General features: G+C 35.9%; 1 protein-coding gene across 8 annotated transcripts in view; it reads left to right on the top strand.

The window, feature by feature from the left end:
• The window catches only part of PLCL1 (phospholipase C like 1 (inactive)), a 336,787-nt gene extending 318,047 nt beyond the window's left edge, over positions 1-18,740 (top strand). For 6 of the 8 annotated variants that reach the window (XM_025894007.2, XM_073880759.1, XM_073880765.1 and 3 more), the window contains exon 6: positions 13,885-18,740. In XM_025894007.2, the coding sequence (XP_025749792.1) occupies positions 13,885-14,067 (183 nt within the window). In that variant the 3' untranslated portion in view covers positions 14,068-18,740. The remainder of the gene's footprint in view (positions 1-13,884) is intronic. The other 2 variants (XM_025894021.2, XM_073880744.1) reach the window with 1 other exon arrangement.
• The last annotated feature ends 8,995 nt before the right edge of the window (positions 18,741-27,735 follow it).

The following is a 27,735-nucleotide window of genomic DNA, read 5'->3' as shown; positions in this document are numbered from 1 at the left end:
TAATTATCTTTGTCACCTTGCTAAAGGTTGATACTAATCTTCTGTCCTCTCTTATTAGATTTGTTGACACAGAGGCAAATGATCACAATAATGGGAAGCAAAGAGCCCAGAGCTGGGGAATCAACAGGCAGTGGATTCTTACTGTTTTATTGAATGGTTCTTTTGTCAAAATGACAGCAAGAGAATTCTCAGGATACCGGTATCATCACACAAACCTACATTCATGAAGTTTTCTGCACTTGAGTCATATTTTTAAAGTTTAGCTCAGGGGTTTCTATTACTCAGCTCACTGGTGTTGAAACAATTTTGTTGACATTTTCTGTAAGTGGATTAGGCTCACAGTCATTTGCCCAAAGCAGACAGATGGCTTCTTAACCAGAGCACCCTTGCAGGAACTTATCTTATGATATCTTCAAAAATATAATGGGTCTGTCACAAAAGATGATGTTTGTCATTAATTTCTTTTGGTGACAGATGATTTCAGTTCATTTTTACTTTCTCATCTGCCTTAAATAAAATGGCGTTTAACATTTTTTATTCCAATAGTGAGCAATGAATGCTTCAGTGTTTTACAGTGAGCAATGTTGTAACCTCTAATTTACAAACAAGAAAATAAGCGTTTGCCTGGGAAAGGATGACATGTTCCAGGGTTTCCCAAGGAAAATTCCGCCATCAGTGGGATCATTATTCTTTTAATTTTAATCATTATGGGGTTTTTCACAGGTTATCAATCCTGAATGTTATTCTCAGTAACTGTTTATTCCCTCTATTTTGCCAACTTGTCTTTTTTAAGTTTCAAAGTAGTTTTTGTTTCCTCTCATTTCCTCTCATTTTGTAAGGTAGAGTACAGTAGACATCTATAACATTGTCATTATCAATAGCGAAATATTGCATTTACTGAAACTTTTACGTTTTCTGCTTATAGAATAATTATAATAGCTAACAATCATTAGAGTTTGCCACATATTATTCTAAATAATTCACATGTATTACCTCTCTTAATCTTGCAGTAAGCCCAGAGGTGAGTATAATTATTAGAGCCATTTTATGGGGAAACTGAGGCACCAAGTGACCTTGTTCAAGGTCAAAAAGCTAGTAAGTGGTGGAACCCAGGATTTGAATTTAGGTAGTCTGACAGCAGAGGTCCCATTACATTGACCTACAGAATAGCAGTATGGTTACAGTTCAACGTCTCTGGGCCAGATTGTTATTATATGAGCAAAATGTGGAATCCTTAGAATCAGATGTATTCTTTCATCACTCCTGGAGTTCTGGCTCTGCTCCCCAGTTTGTGTGTGCTGCCATCTTGGGCAGCCAACCTATGTGGTAGGTTTTCTGGAGCTTATGGATACTACAAGGAGAATCAGTATCCCAAGGATCTGAGAACTAACAAGTCCTCACATTAATGGCATCCTTGAAAATGTTCAGCTGGTGCCTGTAATGAATTTGATTCTTCTACAGTCTTCTTTTTTGGATCTTATCTATTGGGACCTATGATATCTTTTTTTTAATAATTTATTTATTTGAGAGAGAGAGCATGCACGAGAGAGCAAGCTGGGGGAGCAGCAGGGGGAAAGGGAGAAGACTCCCTGCTGATCAGGGATCCCCAAGTGGGGCTCAATCCCAGGACCCTGGTATCATGATCTGAGCTGAAGGCAGATGCTTAACCAACGGAGCCACCCAGGTGCCCCAAGGCTTATGATATCTTTAAAATGAAAACCAATCATCTTCTCCACACTTCTCCCACTCATGAATCTTCTACCATTGCTTTTGTATTTCTGAAAATTGGACTCAGATCAAAATTATTAAATGATTTCAAACTCTGTACCCACATTCAAGGCAAAATTAACATCAAAGTATCAGCACAAAGAAAGTATTTACGTATGGGACACTCCTGGGGTTTTATCAAAGGATTTTTTCCTCTTTAAACCAAATAGGGCTTATACTATTTTTTTCTTCTCTCCATTTATTAGATCTATTAGATGACATGTGCAGCATATCGTGTTATGCAACTAAATGTGAAGAAAAATAACACACTGAAGAAAAAGCATCATCTGTTGGTCTGGGGAGTGGACCAGAAGGAAGTTATTTCCTTCACACTTCTTTCCGGTGTGAACCTGGGCGGTATATTTACTTAGCTTTCTTGAGTCCATTTCTTCACCTGTAAAGTTGAAAAAAATTATAGCTGATCTTCAAATATCTCAAAAATGTGAAATAATTGCTAAGAACTCTTTCTTAGCAGAACCAAAAGATACTGTCACCAAGTAATACTTTACTGAGCATTTTCCACTTGCATTGTTTTTTCTTCAGTATAAATTTAAAGGAAACAAAATAGGGGCATCTGGGTGGCTCAGTTGGTTAAGCATCTGCCTTCAGCTCTGGTCATGATCGCAAGGTCCTGTGATCAAGCTCTGAATCAGCTTCCCTGCTCAGACTCAGGGAGTCTGCCTGTCCTTCTGCCTTTCCCTCTGCCCTTCCCCCTGCTCATTCTTTATCTTTCTCTCTCTCTCTAACAAATAAATAAAATCTTTTTCAAAAAAGGAAACAAAATAAATTCTAAGTAGGTAAATTATAAGGAAAAAATGGGATGCATTTAGCCATCTTGTGCTATGTCACAAAGGCAGTATCCTTCCAGATCACTCTCCCGTACCATCTATATCTCTATCAGTAAGACTGTAGGAGGATTGAGGACTCAAGGCAAGCATCACAATTATATCATATTTCACTGATTATAAGATGCCAAAAAAGAGATGAAGATGCTTCTCTGTCTTCCAAATTATTGCTCATTTGCAATAAGTCTCCTTAAACAGGAGACTTGCCTGATCCCCTAGACTACATGTTCTCACCGCAACACATTCCTTTCCTTTAAGCACATGGCACAACTTATGATTAGATATAGTTTTATTTTTGTGGTTTTTTGATTAATGCTTGTATTCCCTAACTAGACCTCCATTCTATGTGGGCAGGAAGGGCATCTGTGCTCACCATCTTACCCTGAGTCTAGCCCTGTAGTTCTTCATGAGTACAGTACTGCGGGCACTTTGCAAAATTGTGGAGGTGATGGAAGAATTCTCTGGGGACATTGGGTGGATACAGCCAGGAATGCTGGATATTGTGCATGGTACGGGACAGAGCAACATAATGAACAGTTGCCTGCATCCTGCAAGACTTTTAAGTCCTGCCCTACTAAACCATCTAAAATACGAACTGGAGTACTTTAGTAAATGATATTAATTTTTTTTTACAAGAAGTTATGTGGACGGCCCAGTACATGAGGAAAACATAGGTACTGAGAGGCATGTCTAAATGAATAAAGATATTGTTTTTAAATTATTGAATAATTTATTCACTCTGGGCATTCTGTCTACTTGATTGTATGATTGCTATACAGTAAGTGATATTGGAACAAACTGGGAAGGAAGAAACTAGTTTTAATTACTTTGTTATTTTTCACAGTCCATGGTGGCATCACACAGTGTCCTGTGAAGTAGAAGCTGATATTATCAATCACAAGAAAAATATCTTTTGAGATACATTTGAAGACTTGGCAACTTTGGTGGGGGGTATGGATAGTATTTATTTCCTCACTTGTGGGATTATCACACTTTTTCGCCCTGGTGAGAATCTGGGCTTGTCTTGGCATGCTATCCCTACCTTAATTAAGGTTGTTTCCTTTCTTTGTTTATTATACGCAAATAAGCCTGGACTGTTGCCATTCTTTGTTTTTATACGAGTGTCTCTCTGGTACATCTGCACTGTCATTTTCCTATATTCTTTGTGTGTGTGGAATTGCATCTGATCTCTTTATTTCTCTTTTGAATTTAAATGAATTCATATTAAGTAAGTACAGGCCTCTGCCTACTTCATTATGGTTTCTTGTGTGCTTCCCTGGGCGTTTATATATCACAATACATATTATTTTGTTTTAAACAACCATTCTTTTATTTCTCATTAACAGTATAGTTAGAATACTATATTTACTTACTTTTTAATATCTGTAACCACCTTATATTATTTCTGACTTTCATTTTAGGATAATAAAGGGAGCCTTACAAAATATTTGTTTGAATGGGCTTTGGTTTTGGGGCGCCTGGGTGGCTTATTTGGTTAAGCATCTGCCTTTGGCTCAGGTCAGGATCCCATAGTCTTGGGATTGAGCCCTGTATCGGGCTCCCTGCTCAGTGGGGAGTTTGCTTCTCCCTCTCTCCGACCCCTGCTCTTGCTATCTCTCACTATCTCTCTATCTCTCAAATAAAGAAAGAAAATATTTAAAAAGAAAAAATAAAGGGCATCGAGAACCACAGGTCAAAGACAAAGTCTGATATATGGAATATGTTTAGTAAATATTTGCTTGATGAACAGATAGAAATAAAGCAAAAATGAAGATCTAAGTCCTTATTGATAACTAAAGGAAACCTCCATTGTTCCTAAATCAAAGGAAGGTCATGGGTATGTCTTGGTTCATACATAGGTAGCTCAGAACAATATACAACAGGGACAACAAATGGGATTTGGAAATATTAAATTCTATACTTTTTTTAAATATTGATTTTATTTATTGATTGATTTAAAGATTTTCTTTCTTTCTTTCTTTCAAAATTTTATTTATTTATTTGCGAGAGGGAGAGAGAGAGCATGAGATGAAAGAGAGAGAAAGGATGAGTGGGGGGAGGGGCAGAGGGAGAAGCCCACTCCCCACTGAGCAGGGAGCCTGACACAGACCTGGGGCTCCATCCCAGGACCCTGAGCCGAGCGCAGATGGCTAACCCACTGAGCCACCCAGGTGCCCCTTAAAGATTTTATTTTTAAGTAATCTCTACACCCAATGTGGGGCTCAAACTTACAACCCTGAGATCAAGAGTTGCATGCTGCACCGACTGAGCCAGCCAGGTGCCCCAGTACTTCTTTTTAAGCTCAGTCAACAAGTGTATCTCAGTGTAATAGGTTTAACTGATGAATGTGCTAGTACCCATCACTAATGGTATCTGTTGTCAGCACTGCTGCTACTGGATTGTTATTAATATTGTTGTTATTCTATTTTTCAGCTTTATTGAGATATAATTAATATATAACATTGTGTAAGCTTAAGGATTATATATATAAGAAAGATAATTATATGAGGTGTTGAGTGTGTTAACTAATTTATTATGGTAGTATATAATATATGTAATATATGTACAGTGAGATGATTATCATAATTAAGTTAGTTAACACACTCATTGCCTCATATAATTATCTTTTTCTTTTTGTAGTGAGAACTTTTAAGATCTACTTTCTTTGGCTCAGGTCATGATCCTGGAGTCCTGGGATCGAGTCCCGCATCGGGCTCCCTGCTCAGCGGGGAGCCGGCTTCTTCCTCTAACCCTCCCCCCTCTCATGTGCTCTCTCTCTCTCATTCTCACTCTCTCAAAATAAATAAATAAATCTTTAAAAATAAAAGATCTACTTTCTTAGCAACTTCCAAGTATACAATACGGTATTATTAACTATAGTCACCATGCTGTGCGTTAAATTTCCAGAACTTACTCGTATTGTGATTGGAAGTTTGTACTCTTTGACCACCTTCGCCTATTTTCCCTATTCCTCGCCCCTGGCAATCATCAAACTACTTTTGTTTCTATGAATTGTGTTTTTTTAGATTATACATAAAAGAGATCATCTAGTATTCGTCTTTCTCTGTCTGACTTATTTCATTTAATATAATGCCCTTGAAATGCATCCATGTTGTTGAAAATGGCAGGTTTAGCTTCTTTCTCTCATAGCTGAATAATGTATTATATAAATAACATCTTTTTAAATGTTATTAGCAGCTACACATATACAGATACATTAAAGATATATATATGTATTAAAGAAGATGGCTATAGATATGTATGTATATACATTTATCTGTTTGTTTGATGGATACTTAAATTGTTTCCATGTCTTAGCTATTGTAAATAATGCTGTAATGCACATGTTAGTGTGAATATCTCTTCAGATCCTGATTTCATTTCCTTTGGATATACACCCAGAAGTGGAATTGCTGGATTGTAGAGTAGTATTTTTGGTATTTTTGAGGAATCTCCACACTGTTTTCCATAGTGGCTGCACCAATTTACATTTCCAGCAGTGCACAAAGGGCCCTTTCCTCCATATCCTTGCCAGTGCTGGTTACCTCTTGTCTTTTTGATAATAGTCGTTCTAACAGGTGTAAGGTAGTTTTGATATCTTACTGTGGTTTTGATTTGCATTTTCCTGATGATTAATGATGTTGAGCACCTTTTCATATACCTGTTGGCCATTTGTATGTCTTATTTGGAAAAATGTTTATTCAGGCCTTTTGCCCATTTTATATTGGATTATTTATTTTTTGTTATTGAGTTGTTAAATATTTTGAGTTGTTATATCTATGTATATATATATTGAGTTCCTTATGTATTTGGATATTAACCTCTTATCGGATATATGGTTTGCAAATATTTTTTCCCATTCAGTAGGTTGCCTTTTCACCTTGTTGATTATTTCTTTTGCTGTAAAGATTTTTAATTTGATGTAGTCTCACTTGTTTATTTTGGCTTTTGTTGCTTGTGCTTTTGATGCTGTACTATATCAGTTACGGTAGTTTTGTAGTGTAGTTTAAAATCAGGAAGTGTGATGCCTCCAGCTTTGTTCCTTTTCAGATTGCTTTGGCTATTTGTAGTCTTTTGTGGTTCCAGATGAATTTTAGAATTGTTTTTCTCTTTCTGTGAAAAATGCCATTGGGGTTTTGATAGGGATTGGCCTGAATCTATAGATGACATTGGGTAGCATGGATATTATAATATTAGTTCTTCTGAGCCATAAACATGAGATATCTTTACATTCATTTGTGTTTTCTTCAATTTCTTTTATCAGTATCTTATAGTTTTCGGTATGCAGATCTTTCACCTTCTTGGTTAAATTTAAGTATTTTATTGTTTTTGATGATATTGTAAATTGGATTTTTTTCTTTATTTCTTTTTCTGATCATTTATTGTTAACTGATAAACACTATTGATTTTTGCATGTCAATTTTGTATCCTGCAACTTTACTGAATTCATTTATCAGTTCTAACTGTTGTTTGGTATAGTCTTTAGGGCTTTCCATATATAAGATTAGGTCATCTGTAATCAGAGACAATTTTACTACTTCCTTTCTGATTTGGATGCCCTTTCTCCCTTCCTTCCTTCCTTCCTTCCTTCTTTCCTCTCTCTTCCTTCCTTTTTCTTTTCTTTTCTTTGCTTTTTTTCTTTTCTTTCCCCTCCCCTCCCCTCCCCTCTTCTCCCATCCCTTCCCTTTTCCTTTCCTTTCCTTTCCTTTCCTTTCTTTTTTCTCCCACCTAACTGCTCTGGCTAGGATTTGCAGTACTATGTTGAATAGAAATAGTGGGAGTAGGCACCCTTGTCTTGTTCTTGATCTTAGATGAAAAGCTTTCAACTTTTCACCATTGACTATGATGTTACTTGTGGTCTTGTCATATGTGGCCTGAATTATGTTGAGGTACATTCCTTCTATACTCAGGTTGTTGAGAGTTTTTTTTTTTTTTACGATTTTATTTATTTATTTGACAGAGAGAGACACAGCGAGAGCAGGAACACAAGCAGGGGGAGAGGGAGAGGGAGAAGCAGGCTTCCCGCGGAGCAGGGAGCCCGATGCGGGACTTGATCCCAGGACCCTGGGATCATGACCTGAGCTGAAGGCAGACGGTTAATGACTGAGCCACCCAGGCGCCCCAGTTGTTGAGAGTTTTTATCATGAAAAGATGTTGAATTTTGTCAAATGATTTTTTATGCATCTATTGAGATGATCATGATTTTTATGTTTCATTCTCTTTCTATGATATAATTATAATTATTAGTGATTAGTGTTTAAATAATGTTAAATGACTTCATTTATATATATATATATATATATATACTCAACAACACAAAGATGGTTTCTTCTATATTAAAAACTATTTTTAAAAAACATGGTCAATGCAAAGGTTTTCTGCTTAAGACACAGTTAGTTACCATTTTGAAGTAAATAAGGTTCTTTATTCCTTCAACATTCAAGTTAGTCAAGATTTCCTGATGAGGAGGATATTGTAACAATGCAGGATATTATTTGAAAAAGAAATGTGGAAAAAGATTTTATTTGCCAGATCTTAAAGCATATGTTTTCAAATTTAACTTTCTTTTTTTTGAGATTTAAAATTTTAATTTATATTTTAATTCACATGTAGTAAAATTCAGTGTTGTGGTGTAGAGTTCCATGAATTTTTAGGAATCTGTTGTTACATATCTAGCACCATGATCTGTTTCAAATTTAACTTTCAAATATAATTTTCATTATGTTGAATTTCAACAGATTCTAGCTTCAAACTTTTTATAGCCTTTTGTATAGTTGTGCTTATTAAACATGTCATTCTGCTTTATTTTGCAATGTTGTCTTCTCCTTGGTATTAAATTATTCTCAAAATTTCTTTGAAATATCTTCTACATTTTATAAACTAGTCTTCCTTCAGAATTAGATTCTCAGGTATTAAAAAGACTTATTTATTTTCTGTTTCCACAGTCTTCAGAAACATTTGATTAATTGGAGTTTATGAACAATACTAAAATAAATCAGTCACGAAACTAATTTAAAAACCTGACCTTTATATAAAATTGTAAAAGACAATGGGTCAGGTGAACATGTCCAGTGTAGTCCCCTCTCTGTTCCTTTAAGAATAAAATAATTTTATTGCATTATGTAATAAAGATTTGAAAACAGTGTTAACTTGTTTTGAGTTCAGAGTTTTAGGCGAAGAGTAACGTATGGCTTCATATGGCTCCATAACATTGGCTCCATTAATCCAATGCTCTTAGACCAAAACTGTCTACGATTATTCATCCATATTTCTTGAGAATTCATAGAGTTAAAATTCAACTTTTTAACTGACTAGTAGAATGTAGTTGGAATATTTGGTTGCCAAAATATTGAAAAATAATAAATCTGACTGTTGATAATTAAATGCAATGGAAACTTCTATTTATTTTGCAATTAAGTTGTTTTGTCCATGAATCTCCTAATAGCTATACTTTTGTGCCCCATAACTCTTGTTAACATCTTGTTTCCAAACCCTACATGGCTAGGCTTTTGTTCTGGAGAGCAAGAACTCCAGGCCATCTTTGCAGAGCTTTACCCAATATTCTAGAAATGTCACATCTGTTATGACATCACCACATTTTTGATCTGCTATTTTAATTTGTCAAATGAAGAACATTGTAGAAATCATTCCTACCTCTTTGCAACAAAACATTTAGCCTCTTCAGATAATACGAGATTCCCAAAAAGCATGGTTTTTGAAATAGTAAGATGGTAGTAGGGTACAACTCACCATCACATGGTTTTGTCCAACAAATGGTAGCTAGCACGAATAAAGAGCTGCTAATTCCACCATGCTGTCTGTGGCTGACTTTTACTACAGTATTGTTCATAGCTATTGACACTAGCTGTAGGTGCGGACTCTCACATGAAAGAATATCAGGGGAATCAATCTGCCTTTGAGTATGTGCTGAAAAATACCCATACAAGTCTGTCTGGAGATGGAGCTACATTTGTTTATGTGTGTAGATGTGTATATGTGAGGGTCTATCCATTCCCAGAGTCTCAATTAGCTTCTTTAAATATTTGTGGTGTGCTCTGAGACAACCCACGTATTTCCTTCACATGTCACAAGGACACTAGTCATGATGTCCTCCTGCTCTTTTATGCACTAATAACACAAGGGATAGTGCAGTTCATGGGAAAATGGGTGTAAAGGAATCATGGATGTCTTTTGTAAGTTATTCTGCCAGAATGTAGTCAAAATTATTTTTGAACAGTGTTGGGTAGGGAGGGAGTTGCCTTTCTTAGTAGAAGAGGAATAATAAAAATCCTGAATGTCTTTTGACAGATAATAAAATATGTTCTTAATAGATAACTTCCAAATATATAACTAATAAGTTCCTTACATTTAGAATTCCAGTTTTTTTACAGTTACAATATAATGAGATAATCTGTGCAAATTTGCTTATACTTAGTTTATTAAGTGTTCAATAAATGTTAGCTTCTGTGTAGGGTTGTGATGATATTTTACTGTCAGTAATAAGTTTATTAGTAGTAATAAAACTTGTGGCATTGTACAGCAAGCCCATTTACAGTCTAAATTGTATCAGGTATTTCTTGATTTTTAGATAATGTGTTTTAATTGCAATCTAATGCAGTTGTAAGGACTTGGTTATGACTGCTTAATCTCTTTTTTAAATATTCATTAATCATCACTAATTTTTAGATTCAAAATCTCTATAGTGATCTCTCTATGGTTTTCTGTGATGCCAAGAGTTACTCTATAAATATGATGAAAACTCTATAAATATAAATATTATATAACACCAAGTAAAATTCTCTCCTCTCCTCTCCCAAGACCTCTACTTGAGGAGAATTTTTGAGCATATTTCTTTGGAAACGTCTGTTACAATACTCGTTAAATACACACAACACACTAATCCCTTTAAATTGATCAGCTGATTTGAATACCTAATACATCTTGTAGGAAATGATACATAGGACAAAACATTTGACAGAGGAGATACCATATAGGCTGGCTTGTTAGGAGTTTGAGAGGGAGCGTAACAGAGTCGAGAGACGGATGCTTGTTGGCCAGGGGAAATTGCAGCACATAAAATGGGAAAAAGTACTGAAAAGGAATGCCAGGATGGGGGTTGTTAACAATAAATTTCACTCTTTTTGTAGTTTTGCCTGGTATGAGTCTTTCCTGGTTCTGATATCCTAAGAGGGGAGGATTCATGGAGTGGATTCCTTGGGCCACAGAACAGAAAGATGACCTTTATTCTTCCTTCTTTAAAGAACAGGAAAAAAAATTTTTTTTACATAAATGTTTCAATGTAAAATGTAAAAATTCAATTGTAAAACTAGTCTTTGATTTTGTCTTCTTCTATTAGTTAACAATTGAGTTTCTTTTTCTATTTCTTCTCTGCCTGTGTGGTTCAGCCAGGACATGGTGTCTCCTGGTTATCAGGAGATGATGTAGTTGTGTTTTCGTGCACTGGCACAAACTGTTTTCTCCAATTGGCCATTGTTTTCTGGAGAGAGGGACTTCTGTGTACCGGAACTGGCACAGTCTGGCATGCAGGCTTGCATGCCACCTCTCGGAACTGATGAGACAACATTCTGGCTGATTAATCAGATAGGTTTCATAACCTGCTGCAGAACAAGGGGAGGGGAGAACATTATGCATTAGTGGCATCCAGCTTGCACGTTTCACTCTTTTCTTGCAATTAGGGAAGATGCCAATTTTGCTTTTGTTGCAATTTTAAAATGCTTAATGAAACGTTTAGAACTAAAAGGAAAATGATCTCTTAAAAGTAACACTGAAAATGAGTGTGGATCTGATCTTTTTATTAATACAGTTTGGTTTTTAAGAGAATCTTTCCATTTGTAAAACCAGTGGCAATATACCTATCTCTGCAAAACAGACTCTCGCCAATGCATTTTAGACAGATTAGTAAAATTTATATATTAACATTTGTACAGTGCCAGGATATTCATTATAGTAGTAGACTGTGATACCTGCTTTTCACGTCACCTTATAGCGTAGTTTACTTGTGATTACCAAAATTACAAACAACTCTTCAACATTGTTTCTTTAATCTTTAACACTGTGAGGAAGGCTGAAGGTTATTTTCATGTTTACAGAAGAGCAAGTGGCCCAGGGAGAAATAGTTGGAGCTAAGAGTAAAACTAAGATAGCCTGACTTTTGTCCTTGCCAGCATGTCCTTGGTGCACCTGATCTGCCCGAATCTCTAGATAACACCTCCAAGTTCTGTCAGACTCTGCCACATGAGCAATGATTTTCTTTATATCTGCATTGTTTTCATGGGTAACAGTGAATAGGAGGCTCTAATGTGCTTTGGAGAGAGTGCATGATTTTCCTTGAAGAGATGCCATATCACATAGTGGTCAAGACTGCAGACTCTGGAGCCAACTGCTGGACTTTATTTAAACCCCAGCTCTACCATGAAGTAGCTGCATGACTCTGGGAAAGGGGACTGCTCTGGGCCTCAGCTTTTTTTTTTCATCAGTAAACTGAGAATAAGAAAAGTGTCTATCTTCATAGGGTTGCTGTGACAATTGAATGAATGAATGAACATATGTAATGTACAAAAAAGAGTGCCTGTACAGAGTAAGCATTTTATATGTATTATTATTATTATTATCATTTAAGAATTGCACTTTTCCAAGTGGTCCTTTGTTTTTCAGTGTCCAGAGGGAACTCATCCCTGTTCAGAACTGACTTCCCAAATTCCGCTGGCATAGTGAATATTTTTCTTTAGAAAATCCATCTTTATATGACAGAGTGTTCATTCTCTAGTCTTTAGTCTTAGTCTAAATTATAAACATGGTGTGGGAAATAGGACACTGGACTGAGGTCCAAGACCTGGACTTTAGTCCCAGCTCGTCATTTCCCAGCTGTGACCCTGGGTCAGTCACTAAACCTCATCAGGCTCTGCCTCTTTTCTCCTCATGAGAAAGCTAGACTATAAAACTTCCACGTCCACTTATAAAATCCCTTTCCGTGACTGAGGTGATTGGGATAAGTCCACTTTAACAAAAATATTAGGCAAAGCCATCCTTGTGTATCCCATTTAGTTAAAGCCTTTTATTAGAAGGATTTCACTATTATTACATAGGTAGGATTGGCAAGTGCTTGTGTAGATTTTGAGGAATGGAATATGCTACGGCATTTTTAAACATGTGTTTCGTCGGACACCCTGAGGAAAAACGACTCATCAAATTAAACAGCGTATCACGGAGCACGTTGGTTAAAATAGGTGACTTACCCTTTTGCTGAGTCTGTGCTTTGTGGAGGAACTCTCCAGCCATCAGCGTCCGCATCCTCCCACACTGTCCTCTGCAGTTCGGGGTCACCTCAGCACTGCAGTGGTAATGGAGAGGGGAGAGAGGAGGGACCATCTCCTCTTTTGTCTGTGCCCCATGGGAGTAGGTTCCGGCTTCCCCACACTTGGTCCTTCGGGTGCCTGGGTCAGCATCAGTTTATATACTTGATCATTGTTAATGAAGAAGTAAAATAAGAAGTAAAAAAAGGAGAAAAAGTCTTTCTCAAGTGCTGATGTTCCTGAGAGCTGATGATTTCCTGTGATCCTCATTTGCTTTTTGTTTTGATTGACATACTGAGCCTCCGAAGCCCCCCCGCTTTTTTTCCTCCATCAGTCAGATGGGAACATTGTCTTTAGGGTGATGGAAAAGACAGAAGGAATATGGGTAACTAATAATTTATTAAAAGGCAGATTGTAAGGATAATCCAATGTATAAAAACCCAGTTTACCAAGCATAATGGTATGTGATTTACTTTACAGAAGATATTTTAATTTGTAAGCTCTTGTACACTGAGCGGCTGATTTAATTTTCAGTTCTTTAAAGAAGAGCTTCTTTCCTTGTTTTCTCCCAAGCCTAGGAATGCTGGGCCTGAGTGGGACAGGAGTTCCAGCAGTGTGCAAAGTTGCAGACTGTGGGGAGGGACGGGTTCACCGTCCTCAGAAATGCAAAGGACAACTCCCCCCCCCCCCGGGGGTTATTCCTTATTGCAGGAATCTCAAGAGCCTACTGGCAACCACAGAGCCGATTGGGAAGGCTAAAGTTGAGGCCCTGGGCTTAAAGAGCAAAGACACTGAAAAGGGCCAGAAAAGAGCCTGGGGATAATCCCTGCAAAAGTGAGCTCTGAGGGTCTGGGTCCATTTCCTCCCTGAGCAGTAGCACAAATATATAGAGTGATGTTACTCAGGATACGCCTGGTCCATAACTTTCTTTTTTGGTGTATATTTCTCCTTGTTTGTAGGGCCAAGGAGATCTGTTGAAGAATGCCAAGAATGAAGCCATAGAAAACATGAAGCAGATCCAGCTGGCGTGCTTGTCCTGTGGACTTAGTAAAGCACCCAGCAGTGGTGCAGAAGCCAAGAGCAAACGTAGCCTGGAAGCCATCGAGGAGAAAGAGAGTGGCGAGGAGAATGGGAAGCTGTGACCCTGCGCAGTACTGACACGCACACCCAGCCTTCCCCTTGAGGACTCCGGTTTTTCTCTCTGGTTTTCTTTCTTTCAGCTTTTTAGAAGTTCACAAAAAGATGCCCTCTGTGGGGTGTTGGACATAGATATTTTCACAATGTCAGTATTTTAATGTAGTTAATTTATCTAAGTTAAAACCTTTAGTAGTGGTGTTTAAAAATTCTCGGATGTGTGTACATACCCATGTATGGATGTGGGTGGGAGCGTGTGTGTGTCTGTGTATGTGTGTTTGTATGAGAGAGAGAGACAGAGAGAGAGAGACAGAGAGAGACAGAGAGAGACAAAGAAAGAACCAGAAAGTGACAGAGAGAGAAAAAGAGAGATTGAGAAAGAGAGCTCGAGATCCTATGAAAATCTATTCTATGTTGCATTATTCATTTAGTAAGTTATTACTTTATCATTTTGGGACAAATTTGTTAATCTGAAATTCTAAAGAGCACTTACTATAACCGGTTACTGTGTTTACTTTACTTTGTCATTTAATTTAGAGATCTTAACATAGGTTATTAGCAAAGGAAGCCAAATTTGCCAATGCATAGATGTTTTGATAGATTAAATATCGATTAGAAAATTCTTAAGAATCACAGTAGAAATAAAAGTGGGTGAAAGATAAACAAGTCATCAGAATTTCTGAGGTCAGCAAAATCATTTCTTCAGTTAGAAAGTCTTTAAACTATTTATTAAATAAAATCAATTTTTAGACAGTTTTTTGGTAGTTGTTTAACAAACATATGATTTCAATGGAAAAGCTAATCATAAACGAATTTATACCCACCTCTGCAGAACTCTGAAACACAATGAGAGCTCTGTTGTAATTAGGATTTTGATGTGACATGATTTTCAGTTATAAAATTTCAAGGTTGAGATTCGCTGGAAGGTCTCATTCTTCCAAACCGGGAGTCTAGCATTCATTTTCTATAATGGACATGAGCAGCCAGGAGGTCTTGTCTTTGATTAAATATAATTTGTTGTACTAAATTTAAATTGAAAGACATTGTTCAAACAATACCACATTATCATGTTGAGCTGATATAAATTCTGTGGGTCAGATAACATCTTTGTGGTGATTTAAGAACTAACATTACAAATATGATAAAATTTTAATACATGAACAAAAACTTACACACAAAAGAAACAAACTAATTAGGGTACATTTATAATTGCATCCAGATAATTTTTACCCTAATATCTTCATAAAGTACTTGAGTGTAAAATGTTTGTTACCTCCAGAAGAACTAAATGTTCTATGGTTATGAAAATGTATTTATTTAAAACATTGCTTTTATTTTGAAAAGCTTCTTAATTAATTTGATTAACAAATACACCAGTTTTGGGGGAACCTAGAGAAGATAATTGTTGACATTTTGCAAATATAAGCATCTTCTATAGCTACTGTGTTGAGTTATTTCTGACTTCTTAACACTATTATGTTCGTGTTGCACATTACTGAAAGTAAAGATATGAAACAACACTTTTATTGTTTTCCTTTATTGTGAATTCATTGAAAAGAGAAAAAGTAATGAAAATAATGACATATAATGATATTATATTAAAAATATCTCAAAGGGTATGATATTTCCATGGACCAAAAATGATGAAATTTCTCCTTGGGTTTCAAACTGGGCACTTGGGGAGGTTCATGAGCTCATTTTAAGGTAGGTTTCCAATGGTACTATGATTGCCTGAAAAAATTTCTTCACCCTCCATTATACTTAACCTGCACAGTAAAAGGAATAGTAGAATGCAGGTATCTGAACTCCTTATGACAAAAAGGAGGTGATAGAGACAGAAACAAAACCCACTTTACATCACCCAATTGGTAGGTTTCACCTGTGGACCTCTTCACCTCCCTGAATTCTATTCAGAGAAGTCCATGCCTTTACTGGTGGTACAGAGAGGTGGGAAGAGAAGATAAAGAGTGAAAATGCTCAAAGAATATTATTAATTTCTTTAATTGAGGGTCAAAGCCAATCCTTAAACGTGGCTTCCCTAGTTTATTCCACTTGCCTTGGAGTTCCACTCACACTTAGGAACTTGCCCAAATGCTCCTGAACTGTTTTTGTTTTTAGCTTAAATAGAGTTTGAAAACCAAAACCAAAACAAAACACAAGTATCCTTGAGAACATGATACGGGTTCCACCTCATCTAATGCTACTTCTGGCAATGGGTTGTCTGCCATTCTCTACTCTACTGCACTGGGTATGATTACTAGTCAGGGAGTGAGGGGTGGGGCAGGGTGGAGCTTTAGATTTTGAGAATGGTCCTCCCTCTGGATAGAATAATAAAAACAAAACTTTTTACATTATTACATCCTACCAGCATCTGTCTTCTTTCCAGACTTGTATTGCAGTAGAAAAATCCTCCTTCTGTCTGCTTAGCTTTTGATGATACGAGGAAGGTAATGGTAGATATTAATTCTGTTTTTGTTTATTAATTTTTACATTACCAAGGGGATTTGAAGCATAGTGGTAGATATTGTCACTGACAGAGCCACTGATATAGTAAATGGAAGAATCGACTTGGATTCTGGTTTGTCTGATTTTATGTGCAAGAGTATTGGTTCAGTGGTTTTGATTTTTAGTTTAATTCTCAAAATTTTAAACTGAACTACTAACTCTTTCCTTTATAACCACAAATGAAAAGAACTTTATTGTATTCTTTGATAATAAAATACTAATGATCAATATTAAACATGCAAAAGCAGAGATATGTAAAAGAGTCACCACTATTAACATTTAGATTTATACCCCTTCAGACACTGAATATGCTTTGATTATACATACATCTAAATATGCTTTGATTTTTAAGAAAAGTGAGATCACATTATATAAAGTGTTTTTGTAATAATCTTTTCACACAATAAAGACAATACATCATGGATCTCTTTCTGTCAATAAATATATATCTATACATATTGGGGCTCTCAGCCTTTGAATTGAATTTAGTCCACTAATAACATACTTTATTTGGCTACTGAATCTTTTTAAAAAAATTTTAAACAATAAACAACGTTTAAAAATCAGGAAATTTCACATAAAAATTTAATTTTCTCCTTCTTCTAAAAGATTGGGTATTCTGATGACACTAGACACCCTTCCACACCTCCCCACATCTTACTTGTCATCAATTAATCGGAGCTGCCTTCTCCAAGAGGGGCATGTGCTGCCCAGTTTGCCAAAGAGCTTCTTCTCTCATTTATGTCACATCCTGCCTTAGATGTCTTAGATGTCTTAGGTGGTGATTCTTGATTCAAATTAGTGTCATTGTCTAATTATGTGGATTATCATAACATATTTAGCCAATCCCCTCTTTTCTCTCCTAATTTCTTGTTATATAAGCATTGCAGTGATGAAAATCCATTTTTTCAAAGTGGTTCAATTATTTCTTTAGGATAAATTTCTAGAAGTAGAATTGTTGGGTCAAAGGATACATGGATTATTTTTAGGGATTTTGAAATACATTGCCAAAGAGTCTCCAAAAAATGTATCCAATTTCAATTCCCACCAGGAGTTTATGAGAGTGCTCAAATCTAATACTAAATTTAATTATTGTTTTTCATATCTTTGCCAATCTGCTAGATGAAAAAATCTTATTTGTCTTTATGTCTACTCTCTATTGAGAGTGAACATGTATCAGTATGTTCATTGACTATGGATAATCTCATATAGATAGTTATGAGTTTCTGATCATTTTTGAGTGGGATGGTAACTTTTTATCTTTTTATTATTATTTTTAAGAGGCATTTACCTAATAATCTTAACCCTGTGTTTTTGATATATATTACTAATGTCTTTTGACATACAGATCCCTAATTTAAACCAGGTTATGATTTTTTCCTTTATGATTAGTGTTAAGACATCTTTGTCCACCTGTGCTCATGAAAATATTCTCCTATATAGGATTGCCTGTTAGTAGCTTTCTTGGTTTACTTTCCACATTTAAATCTAGAATCCTCCTACCCTTGCTTTTTGTGTATAGAGTAAGGTAGACATCTAATTTCATTTGTTCTCAATGTGGATAATCAGCTGATCCAGCCTATTTACTGTAGACTGTTCTCTATCCACTCCTCTGTAATGTCACCCTTGTAAAAAATGAAGCACCCATGTATGTGTGCATCTATTTCTAGAATCTCTGTTTGGTTCCATTGGTCTGTGTCTGTCCTGGCAACATTACTGCACTGTTTTAATTATGATAGGTTTGTAATGTTTTGGTATCAGAGAGAGTAGGCCTCCCCACTTCTCTTCTTCTTCAACATTTCCTTGGTTATTTTTGGTTCTTTGCATTTCCATATATCAATTTCTATTAGGTACCTTCTGGAATTTTTATTGGTGTTACATTGAATGGATATATCAATTTGGGGAGTTCAGACATATTCACATTATTGAGTATTCCAATCCATCTGCATGGTATATTACTCCATTTATTCAGGTCTTATTTAATTTCTCTTAATACAATTGTATAGATTTCTGTATAAAAGTCTTGCAGATCTTTCAGTAGATCTATTCCTAGGTATTTGATGTTTTTCATGCTATTAGAAATAGTAACACTTTAAAACTTAAATTTCTAAATTGTATATAAAAATATAATAGATTGTTTTGTAATGATCATGTATCAAGTGAACTTGCTAAACTACTTGTTGATTTTAATTATCTATTTATTATTTTGGATTTTATAGGTATAGATCATGTCATCTGCAAATAATGACAGTTTTATCTTTTCTCATCTGTATGCATTTTACTTATGTGTTTTATCTGTTTTTCTTGGTTTGTAGAACTGGTTAAAACCTCCAGTATAATATTCAATAGAAATGATGTTAGTAAACATCCTTTCTCCTTCCCAATCTCAGAAGAATTTTGCAGTATTTCATCATTATATATGATGTTTACTCTAGATTCTGGTAGATTCTTTTGGGGAATTTAAAAATTTTTAAATACAATTTTTGCCATATATATATATATATATATAAAACTATAAAACCCTTAGAAGAAAATATAGGAGAAAATTTTGCAATCCTGGGTGAAGGCTATGAGTTTTAGATATGACACCAAAAACACAAGTAACAAAGGAAGAAATAAGATTGAACTTCATTAAAATTAAAAACTTTTGTACTTCAAATGGCACCATCAAGAAAGTGAAAAGACAATCTGTAGAATGAGTTTACAACTTGTATGTCTGATAAAGGACTGGCATCCAGGATACATAAAGAATCACTATAGCATCATAAAAAGACAACCCAGTTTTAAAAATGGACAAAGGATCTGAATAGACATTTCTTCAGAGAAGATATACAAGTGGGCAATAAGCAAATGGAAGGATGCTCAACATCATTGATCATCAGGAAAATTTAAGTTGCAAACACAATGAGATACCACTTCTCACTCACCAGGATAGCTACAATAAAAAAAGACAGGTAGTAACAAGTGCTAGTGAGGATGTGGAGAAATTAGAACCATCATACACTATTAGTGAAATGGAAAATGGTCCAGTAGCTTTGGAAAAGAGCCTGGCACTTCATCAAAAATTAAACATAGAGTTACTATATGACCGGCAAATCCACTTCTAGGCGTATACTCAAGAAAAATGAAAATACATGTCCACAAATGCTCATAGCATCATTATTCAGAATAGCCAAAAAGTGGAAACAATCCAAGTGTCCATCAACAGATGAAAGGATAAAAAAGATAGCATATCCACAAAATGGGTTATTCAACAATAAAAAGAAATGAAGTATTGATACATGTTACAACATGAATGAACCTTGAAAACATTATGCTGGGTTAAGAAAGCCAGGCAGGGAGACCACATATTGTGTGATTCCTTTTGTATGAAATGTCCGTAAGAGGCAAATCTGTGGAGACAGAAAGTACACTAGTGGTTTTCAGGGGCTGGGAGGAAGTGGGTTGGGGAGTGACTGCTGATGGGTATGTGGTTTCTTTTTGGGGTGATGAAATGTTCTGGAATTAGATACTGATGATGGTTGCACAGCTTTGTGAATGTACTAAAAACTACTGTGTAGTTTAATAGGGTGAATTTTATGTTATGTAAATTATCAGTGAGAGAGTTACTTAAAAAAAAAGAAACATAGAAAAGAGAGTTTACATAACGAACTGAGCACCAGTGAATAGTGAAATAACTCCAAGAAATCTAATACATACAAAATTGGCAGGGGGGGGGAAGAAAAAATATTTGAAGAAATAATGACTGAGAAAACTCTTTGAATGAAAACTATAAAGCCACATATCTAAGAACCTTAAAAAAAATCCCAAGGACCAGAAATATGAGGTAAACAACCAAGACATATTATAATAAAATTATTCAAAAGCAGTGATACTGAGAATATCTTAAAAGTAGACAGTGAAATAAGACATGTATGTATAGTACACAGAAAATTAGAAAGAACATTATCTAGTGTAAACCATGTAAGTGAGATGACAATGGAGCAACTTTAAATACTGAAAGAGAAGGAAAAACTTAATTCTAGAATTCTATGCCCAGTGAAAGTGCCCTTCAAAACTAAATGTGATATAAACAATTTCAAAAAATGAAAGAACTCATCACCAGCACACCTTCAGTACAAGAAATGTTAAAGGAAGTTATGACTTTGTTAAATGATCATTTATTAAGTCGAGTCCCAAGGTGTTGGATGGTTCCACAGAAGGCCACAAGGGAATTGAAATAGAGAAGTTTGTTACTCACAAGTGCTGGAAAATGTACGTGGCATGCTTTAATAAGGAACCATGGAGAGGTCAAGTCAGGGTACAGGCAGAAGGAAAGTAGGGTACCAAGGGCACATACCTTTATTTTGGGTCTGAGGTGGAGAGCTTTGGGGTTCTTGGGCTAAGGCTGGATTGGCCAATTCAAAAGTGGGGTTTTGGTAAGCTTTGTGGGGGTCTTACTACAGGGCACTCAAGGAGAAGGCTCTGGGAGGGGGAGAGACTGTTTATCACAAGGGTGGTTTGTGGGATTTATATCGGGAAATTGTATTTACTTATGACTCTGTGTGCTGTTATCTAGAACATGCATTCAAGAAAGGGGCTAGTGTCAGTTCAAGGCCTTCACAGGCCTCCTGGCCACACAAAGTGGATGCTGAGGCAGCAATATTAGGGAGTAGTTTGACTAAACTCTCAACAGAATTTCTCCAGACTGGAGGAAATGATGCCAGATGAAACTATGGATCTACACAAAGGAATAAAGAACACTATGAATAGCAACTATAGAGGTAAATAGATTAAAAAGTGTTTTACTTAAATCTCAAAGAGATAAATGACTATCTAAACAAAAATAACAAGGTAATAAGGAAATTGTAAAAGATATAAAAGGAAAGTGTATGATAACAATAGCACCAAACTGGTAGGAGAGAAAGAGTCCAGTACTATGTGTGAAATAGTCTGATACCACCTGAAGGCTGATTGTGATAAGTTAAAGAGTAATTTATCACAATCCTAAATCAACCACTAAAACAAGAAAGCAATGAGCAATAGACTAGTAAGCCAACTGAGGAGATAAAATTGAATCAGAAGAATATATTCAATTAATCCCAAGGAAAACAGAAATAGAAAAAAAAAGGAAGAAAGAAGAGATGGGGGGGAAATCAGCTAGCAAGATGATTGTCTTAAAGGCTAACCATGTCAGTAGTCACATTAAATGGAATTGTGTAAATGAAATTGTCAGATTGGATAAAATAAGACTAAACAGTAGGCTGTCTATAAGAAGTACACCTTAAATAGAAGGACACAGGTTAAAAGTAAATAGATGGGAAAGATATGTCATGCTAACATGAATCAAAAGAAAACTGGAATGGCTATATTAATATCAGATGAAGTATATTTCAGAGCAATGAATGATACCAGGGATAAAGAGGGTCATTTCTTAGTGATTAAGGAGTCCCTTCATCAAGGAGATGTAACAATTCTAAATGCTTATGCAACTAAAATCAGTGCTTCAAAATACATGAGGCAAAAACTGACAGAATTGCCAGAAGAAAGGCACAATCATATGATTACAGTCAGAGTTCAATATACCTTCCTCAATAATTGAGAGATTAAGTAGAAAATAAATATGGATATAGGCGATTTAAATAATATCATCAACCACCTTGACAAAACTGACATTTATACAACACTACACTCAACAGCAGTAGCATACGTGCTTTTTTCAAATGTACGGGAGCATGTATCAGGAGAGACCATATTCTGGGTCATAAAACAAGTCTCAGTAGGTTTAAGAGGATTAAAATTGCAAAAAATGTGTTCTCTGACTACAAAGGAATTACATTAGAAATCAATAATAGAAAGACCTTTGGAAAATCTCCAAATATTTGGAAACTAAGGGAAGCACTTCTAAATAAAAATTCATTAGTCAAAGAAGAAATCAAAAAGGAACTAGGAAGTTATTTTGAAGTGACAAATCATCAAAATTCATGGAACAGCCCTAGCGCCATTCAGAGGAGGAAATTTATAGCAGTTAATATCTGTATTAGAAAAGAAGGGAATTTGAAAACTTTAGGCCCATAAATTCTACAACTTCCTTGGAAGACACAAACTGCCAAATCTCAAAATAATTACAATGAGTAAAAGAGGTCCGACAAAAAGTACATACTGCATATCCAATAATATAAATGCTTGGAAATGCAAACTAATGAATCGTGACAGATCAGTGGTTGCCCGGGGACAGTGGGGGAGTGTAGGGGCTCAAAGTGGCAGAAGGACACTTTTGGGGAGGGTGTCTATGTTCATTATCTTGATTGTGGTGATGTCTTCACACGTTATACATACATCAAAATGTAATTAAATTGTATGCTTTAAATATGTGGAGGTTACTGTATGACATTATACCTCAATAAAGCCCTTAAAAATACACAACAGTATCTCTAAGTTAATAATAATTTTGAGGCAGCTTTGTTTTCTTTTATAAGTAAACTTTACCCCTGCCTGTATGTTTGTTGTTTCTTTTTTTCCTTGATGTTCACCAAGACTTTGCCTCTGTATATTTTCAGATAACTCAATTTTATTTTTATCTGAGAAATAATGAGTTTGTAGAGTTAGGTGTCTTTTTAGCTTATAAAAGCTTTCTTTTTGCATTTTCCAGCATGTGTGTGTGTGTGTGTGTGTGTGTGTGTGTGTATTTAGGAACATATTTGCTTTGTGTCACTGCTTTAGTCTCTTTAGGAACAGCATTTGGCCTTATCATCATCATATGTTTCCTTCATCTTTTCTGTAATAATGCTATTTTTCTGCACTTTTCTTTGAATCCTGGGGGGGGGTTTCTTGTGACTTTCCAACAAAAATTTTATATTCTATATTGTCAGTATTGCTGCTTAATATTCGATCACATTTTTCATTTCAAAGCATTTCTTCTTTATCTCATCCAGCTCTTTATTTAAATTCCTGCTTGCCTCTCAACAGCTTTTTCCCTTATGATCCATTTTCTGATCCCATCTTTAATAGTTAGCACTTACCTTATCTTCTGTGTGCCACATACTGTGCTAAATGCCGACCTGTATCAGCTCATTTAGTTCTTAAAACTGTCTGAGATATTGATATTGTCTCCAGTAGAAGGGAAACCAGGGCTGAGAGACTGTTCAGTTATCTATTGCTGCATAACAAATTGCCCCCAAACCTCCCCATTTAAAGAATGGAGCCCATTCATTTTGCTCACCTATCTGCAGTTTAGGTTGGGTTCAATGGGGGGCCGGGGGGTACCCATCTCTGTTCTACCTCGTGTCAGTTGGGATGATTTGAAGGCCAGGGGCTGGAATCATTTGAACATTTGTTCTTGCCCAGGGCCAGGAGTCGGTGCTGGCTGAGACCTGAGTTGGAAGATCTACAGGTAGCCGCTGCATGTGGCCTGGGCTTTCTCACAGAGTCAGTGTCCCTTGAGAGAGCTAGCCAAAACAAAGCTGGATCACCTTTATGACCTTGCCTTGTAAGTCACACAGCACCATTTCTACCACATTGTATTCACTGAAGGTGACCATAAAGGCATGCTCAGTATCAAGGAGGAGGGGTGTGATCAAGTTTAACTATTGAGTAGGTGGGGTAAGTTTCTGAAAGAGCATGGGAAGCCAGACATGTTGCTGTTGCCATTTTTGGAAATTTTAATCTTCCACAGAAAAGTTAAATATTTTTTTCCAAGGTCACATGATCATAATGGAGGAAGATTTACTTCATAGACATCTTATTTCATAGAAATAATACTAAATTTCCTGGAGTAAAATTTGATGCTATCCCAAATGTTCTTTTTTTTTTTTTTAAAGATTTACTTCCTTATTTTAGGGGGAGAGAGAGAGTGAGAAAGAGAGAAAACACATGTGGGTGGGGGAGGGGCAGGGGGAAGAAACTCAAACAGACTCCTGCTGAGTGGGGAGCCTGATGCAGGGTTCAATCCCACGACCTTGAGACCATGCCCTGAACTGAAATCAAGAGTTGTTCGCTCAACTGACTGAGCCACCCAGGCGCCCTGATGCTATCTCAAATGTTCTTAAAAATTTTAAGTATGACCTTCCATGACTCTTGTGTTATGGTCATGTCCCTTTATATTTAAGCATTTTCTATTATAGTCTTTTATGTTACTTTACACATTCATATTGATTTGCTTTTCTTTTCTGAGTACTCTTGTAGTATATATATATTTTTAAAGATTTTATTTTTATTTATTCGAGAGAGAGAGAGAATGAAAGATAGAGAGCACGAGAGGGAAGAGGGTCAGAGGGAGAAGCAGACACCCTGCTGAGCAGGGAGCCCGATGTGGGACTCGATCCCGGGACTCCAGGATCATGACCTGAGCCGAAGGCAGTTGCTTAACCAACTGAGCCACCCAGGCGCCCCTCTTGTAGTATATTATTCAGACTTTTTTTTTCTTAAGAAATGGCATGAGTTTATTCTTGCTAGAATTCTTCACTTTTAGCTTGGATGTTATTAAAACGCTTACTTAAAATTTAAGTGAAGAACTAAATTTTTTATCTTAAGCTGCAGGATCTAATGTTACTTATTTAGACTCTAAATCCTTTCTAAATTCTTTTAATTTCCCCAGGCCCTAATTGGAATATATATTTGGATATGTTGGAATATATATATATATGTGAATATATAATATGAATATATATTTTATATATTTATTTTGTTTGGAAATTGGTAGATTGATGCTGCCATATTGAAGTTTGGTGTCTGAATTTGTCTATTTATGGATATGCCATTATGCCATAGAACTATGGTCATCATTTCCATACAATCTCTTTACAAAATATAATGCATAAATGTTTAGATGTTAGGGTTGCTAAAACAAGCATACTAACAGCTCCTGGCACAATGCTTAATAGTCCTTTTTATCTGTCTTTTATTTATGCAGCCACAGATTTCAGCATTCTCAACAAGGAATTCATAATTACTTGTTGGGTAAAATAAACCATTGACATAGGAAAGAATAAGAGTAGTTTTTATAAGAATATTGTACAGCACTTCTTATCTCTAAGGAAAACAATGTGACACAACTGACTGGAAAAGAAATGCTGTTCAAATAAAATCTCAAGGGCATTATAACTGTTCAGTGGTTAGAAATTTTGCTCAGTAGTTAATATTAATGTCCTCTAATCTTAAAGTTCCCTTATCTGTTTTATTTCGATGTAGCAGCAGCTAGTCAGCACATATAGTATAAATAATTGGATCTTGGAAGCTGGAGAGGCCAGATTTTAGATTTCCGTACAGTGTCCTTCATCAGTGTATCCATATCCAGGACACCATGTGTTCTGATTTTCCTTTATAAAACCCAGTACTGCCAGGAGAGTGTAGAAATCCTAACACTTTGGTGAGAAGGCCTGAATAATACATTGGATTTACAATATTCTAGCCTTCTTGGGTCAAGTTGCCGTGTATAGGACTTGTGAGGACCCTTATTCCTTTTGGGAGAGCAATAGTGGGACACAGGGGAGAGATCTCTTTCTGTGGCCAATCTTACGCTTTCCCACCACACCCTGGATATTTTCCTGTGTTTCTATGATCTGTTCATTGATTCCCTCCTGTGCTCTAAGTTTCAGTTAGCCTCTCAAGCAAGAGAAGTACTAAGCTTTTCGGAAATTTTTTTTAAATCTCACTCGGGTATCACATAAAGATAAATCATCTAATACTCCACCAAATCACATCCACTTTTCCCCTTGTACTATTTTCATTTGATTTTGACTATTTCACCATTCATATTTCTAACTGGTTAATTCTATTTTTCAGAGAAGCCATGTTTTGGAGCCTGTTCCATGGGCCAGACAGCAGACCACCCTCCACTGTGAAAACAAAGGGCTTTCACACATTGAAGCTGTGTATTTTCGCAGTCCCCAGATTTGGAGGATTTTCCTTCCCTTTTTTATTTTTGGTTGAATTATCACAATGGATTTCTTTACTATCAATTAATTTCTATTTTCTAGCAATCCAGTTTAGTCACGAGGAGGAATTCAACATGACAATTTAAGGAATTATAAGTCTACTATTTAAAAATCAAATTGTAAAAGAAAATGCTTTTTAAATTAGTTTCTGTGTTTGTTCATTTGTTAACAGTGTCAGATTTTACCCTAATTTTTTAATGGAGAACATTTTGACACCTCTGCAATTTAAAATACATTTCCGAGTAAGAAAATATTGTTCATTAGTTTTTTCGTTCTTGAAAAGTTTCTAAATAATCATGAAAAATCTATTCCACAGATAGATTAAAGCGGTATGGATCATGAGCTCGTTTTTCAGTCAGTGACAAATAGATTATGTTCTTTCCCCAAGGTATGTGCAAGGAATTTTAAAATGGCAATACATCTCTGCTGTAATTTATAAAATAATGCTTTATTTCCTTCTATAGTTATAAACATGCCTGCAGTTATTTTCTGCCATTATAACTAGGAGAGGTGTCAAGTCAAATTATCATGTAAGAAAGTTTTGGCTTCTCAACCGCCATCCCCCTTACCACCTGTTCTTTCCTCAGTCTTTTGGCTAGTACTGAACAGCATTGCTACCTGCCCAGCACATCACCCCAAATTCCAGAGGGCCATCTCCATTCTGTTCTTTCTCTCACACTCTTCTATCCTGTCTGGAACCAACTCCTCTTAGCAGCTCCACCCAGATAGATCTGGAATTTCCCTGCTTCCGTTTACCTCTCTTGCCTACCATCCACCATTGTCTTGCCAGGATTATTGAAATAGCCCCCAACTAGACACTTTAGTCTATTTTTCTCCACAGTAGTCAGATGAATGAAAAATAAAATACATGTTATGTGAATGCCTGTGTTTATGTGTGTCTGTGTGTGTATGACTGTGTATACATATATATGATATGCATATATAATATGCAGATATTAAATATATAATGATATAATTGTGCCATGTGTCTATTTATTTTATTTTTAAGAGGGGAATATTATTTATTTATTTTTTTAATTTAAATTCAATTAGCCAACATATAGTACATCATTAGTTTCAGATGTAGTGTTCAGTAATTCATCAGGTGCATATAACACCTAGTGCTCATCACATCGTGTGCCCTGTGTCTATTTAAAACCCTCAAACAGATTCTGATTGCACTTAGAATCCAAATCCACAGGCGTGATCCTCATGATCTGTAAGGTCTCACCCCTGCCTACCTGCTGCCTGTTATGG

This window comes from Callorhinus ursinus, unplaced genomic scaffold (genome assembly GCF_003265705.2).
Source record: "Callorhinus ursinus isolate GAN/ISIS: 27379988/994484 unplaced genomic scaffold, GSC_fseal_2.0 scaffold2, whole genome shotgun sequence".
Classification (NCBI taxonomy): Eukaryota; Metazoa; Chordata; class Mammalia; order Carnivora; family Otariidae; genus Callorhinus; species Callorhinus ursinus.
The sequence above is the reverse complement of the archived record's forward strand: the minus strand, read 5'-3'. Positions and strand labels throughout refer to the sequence as shown.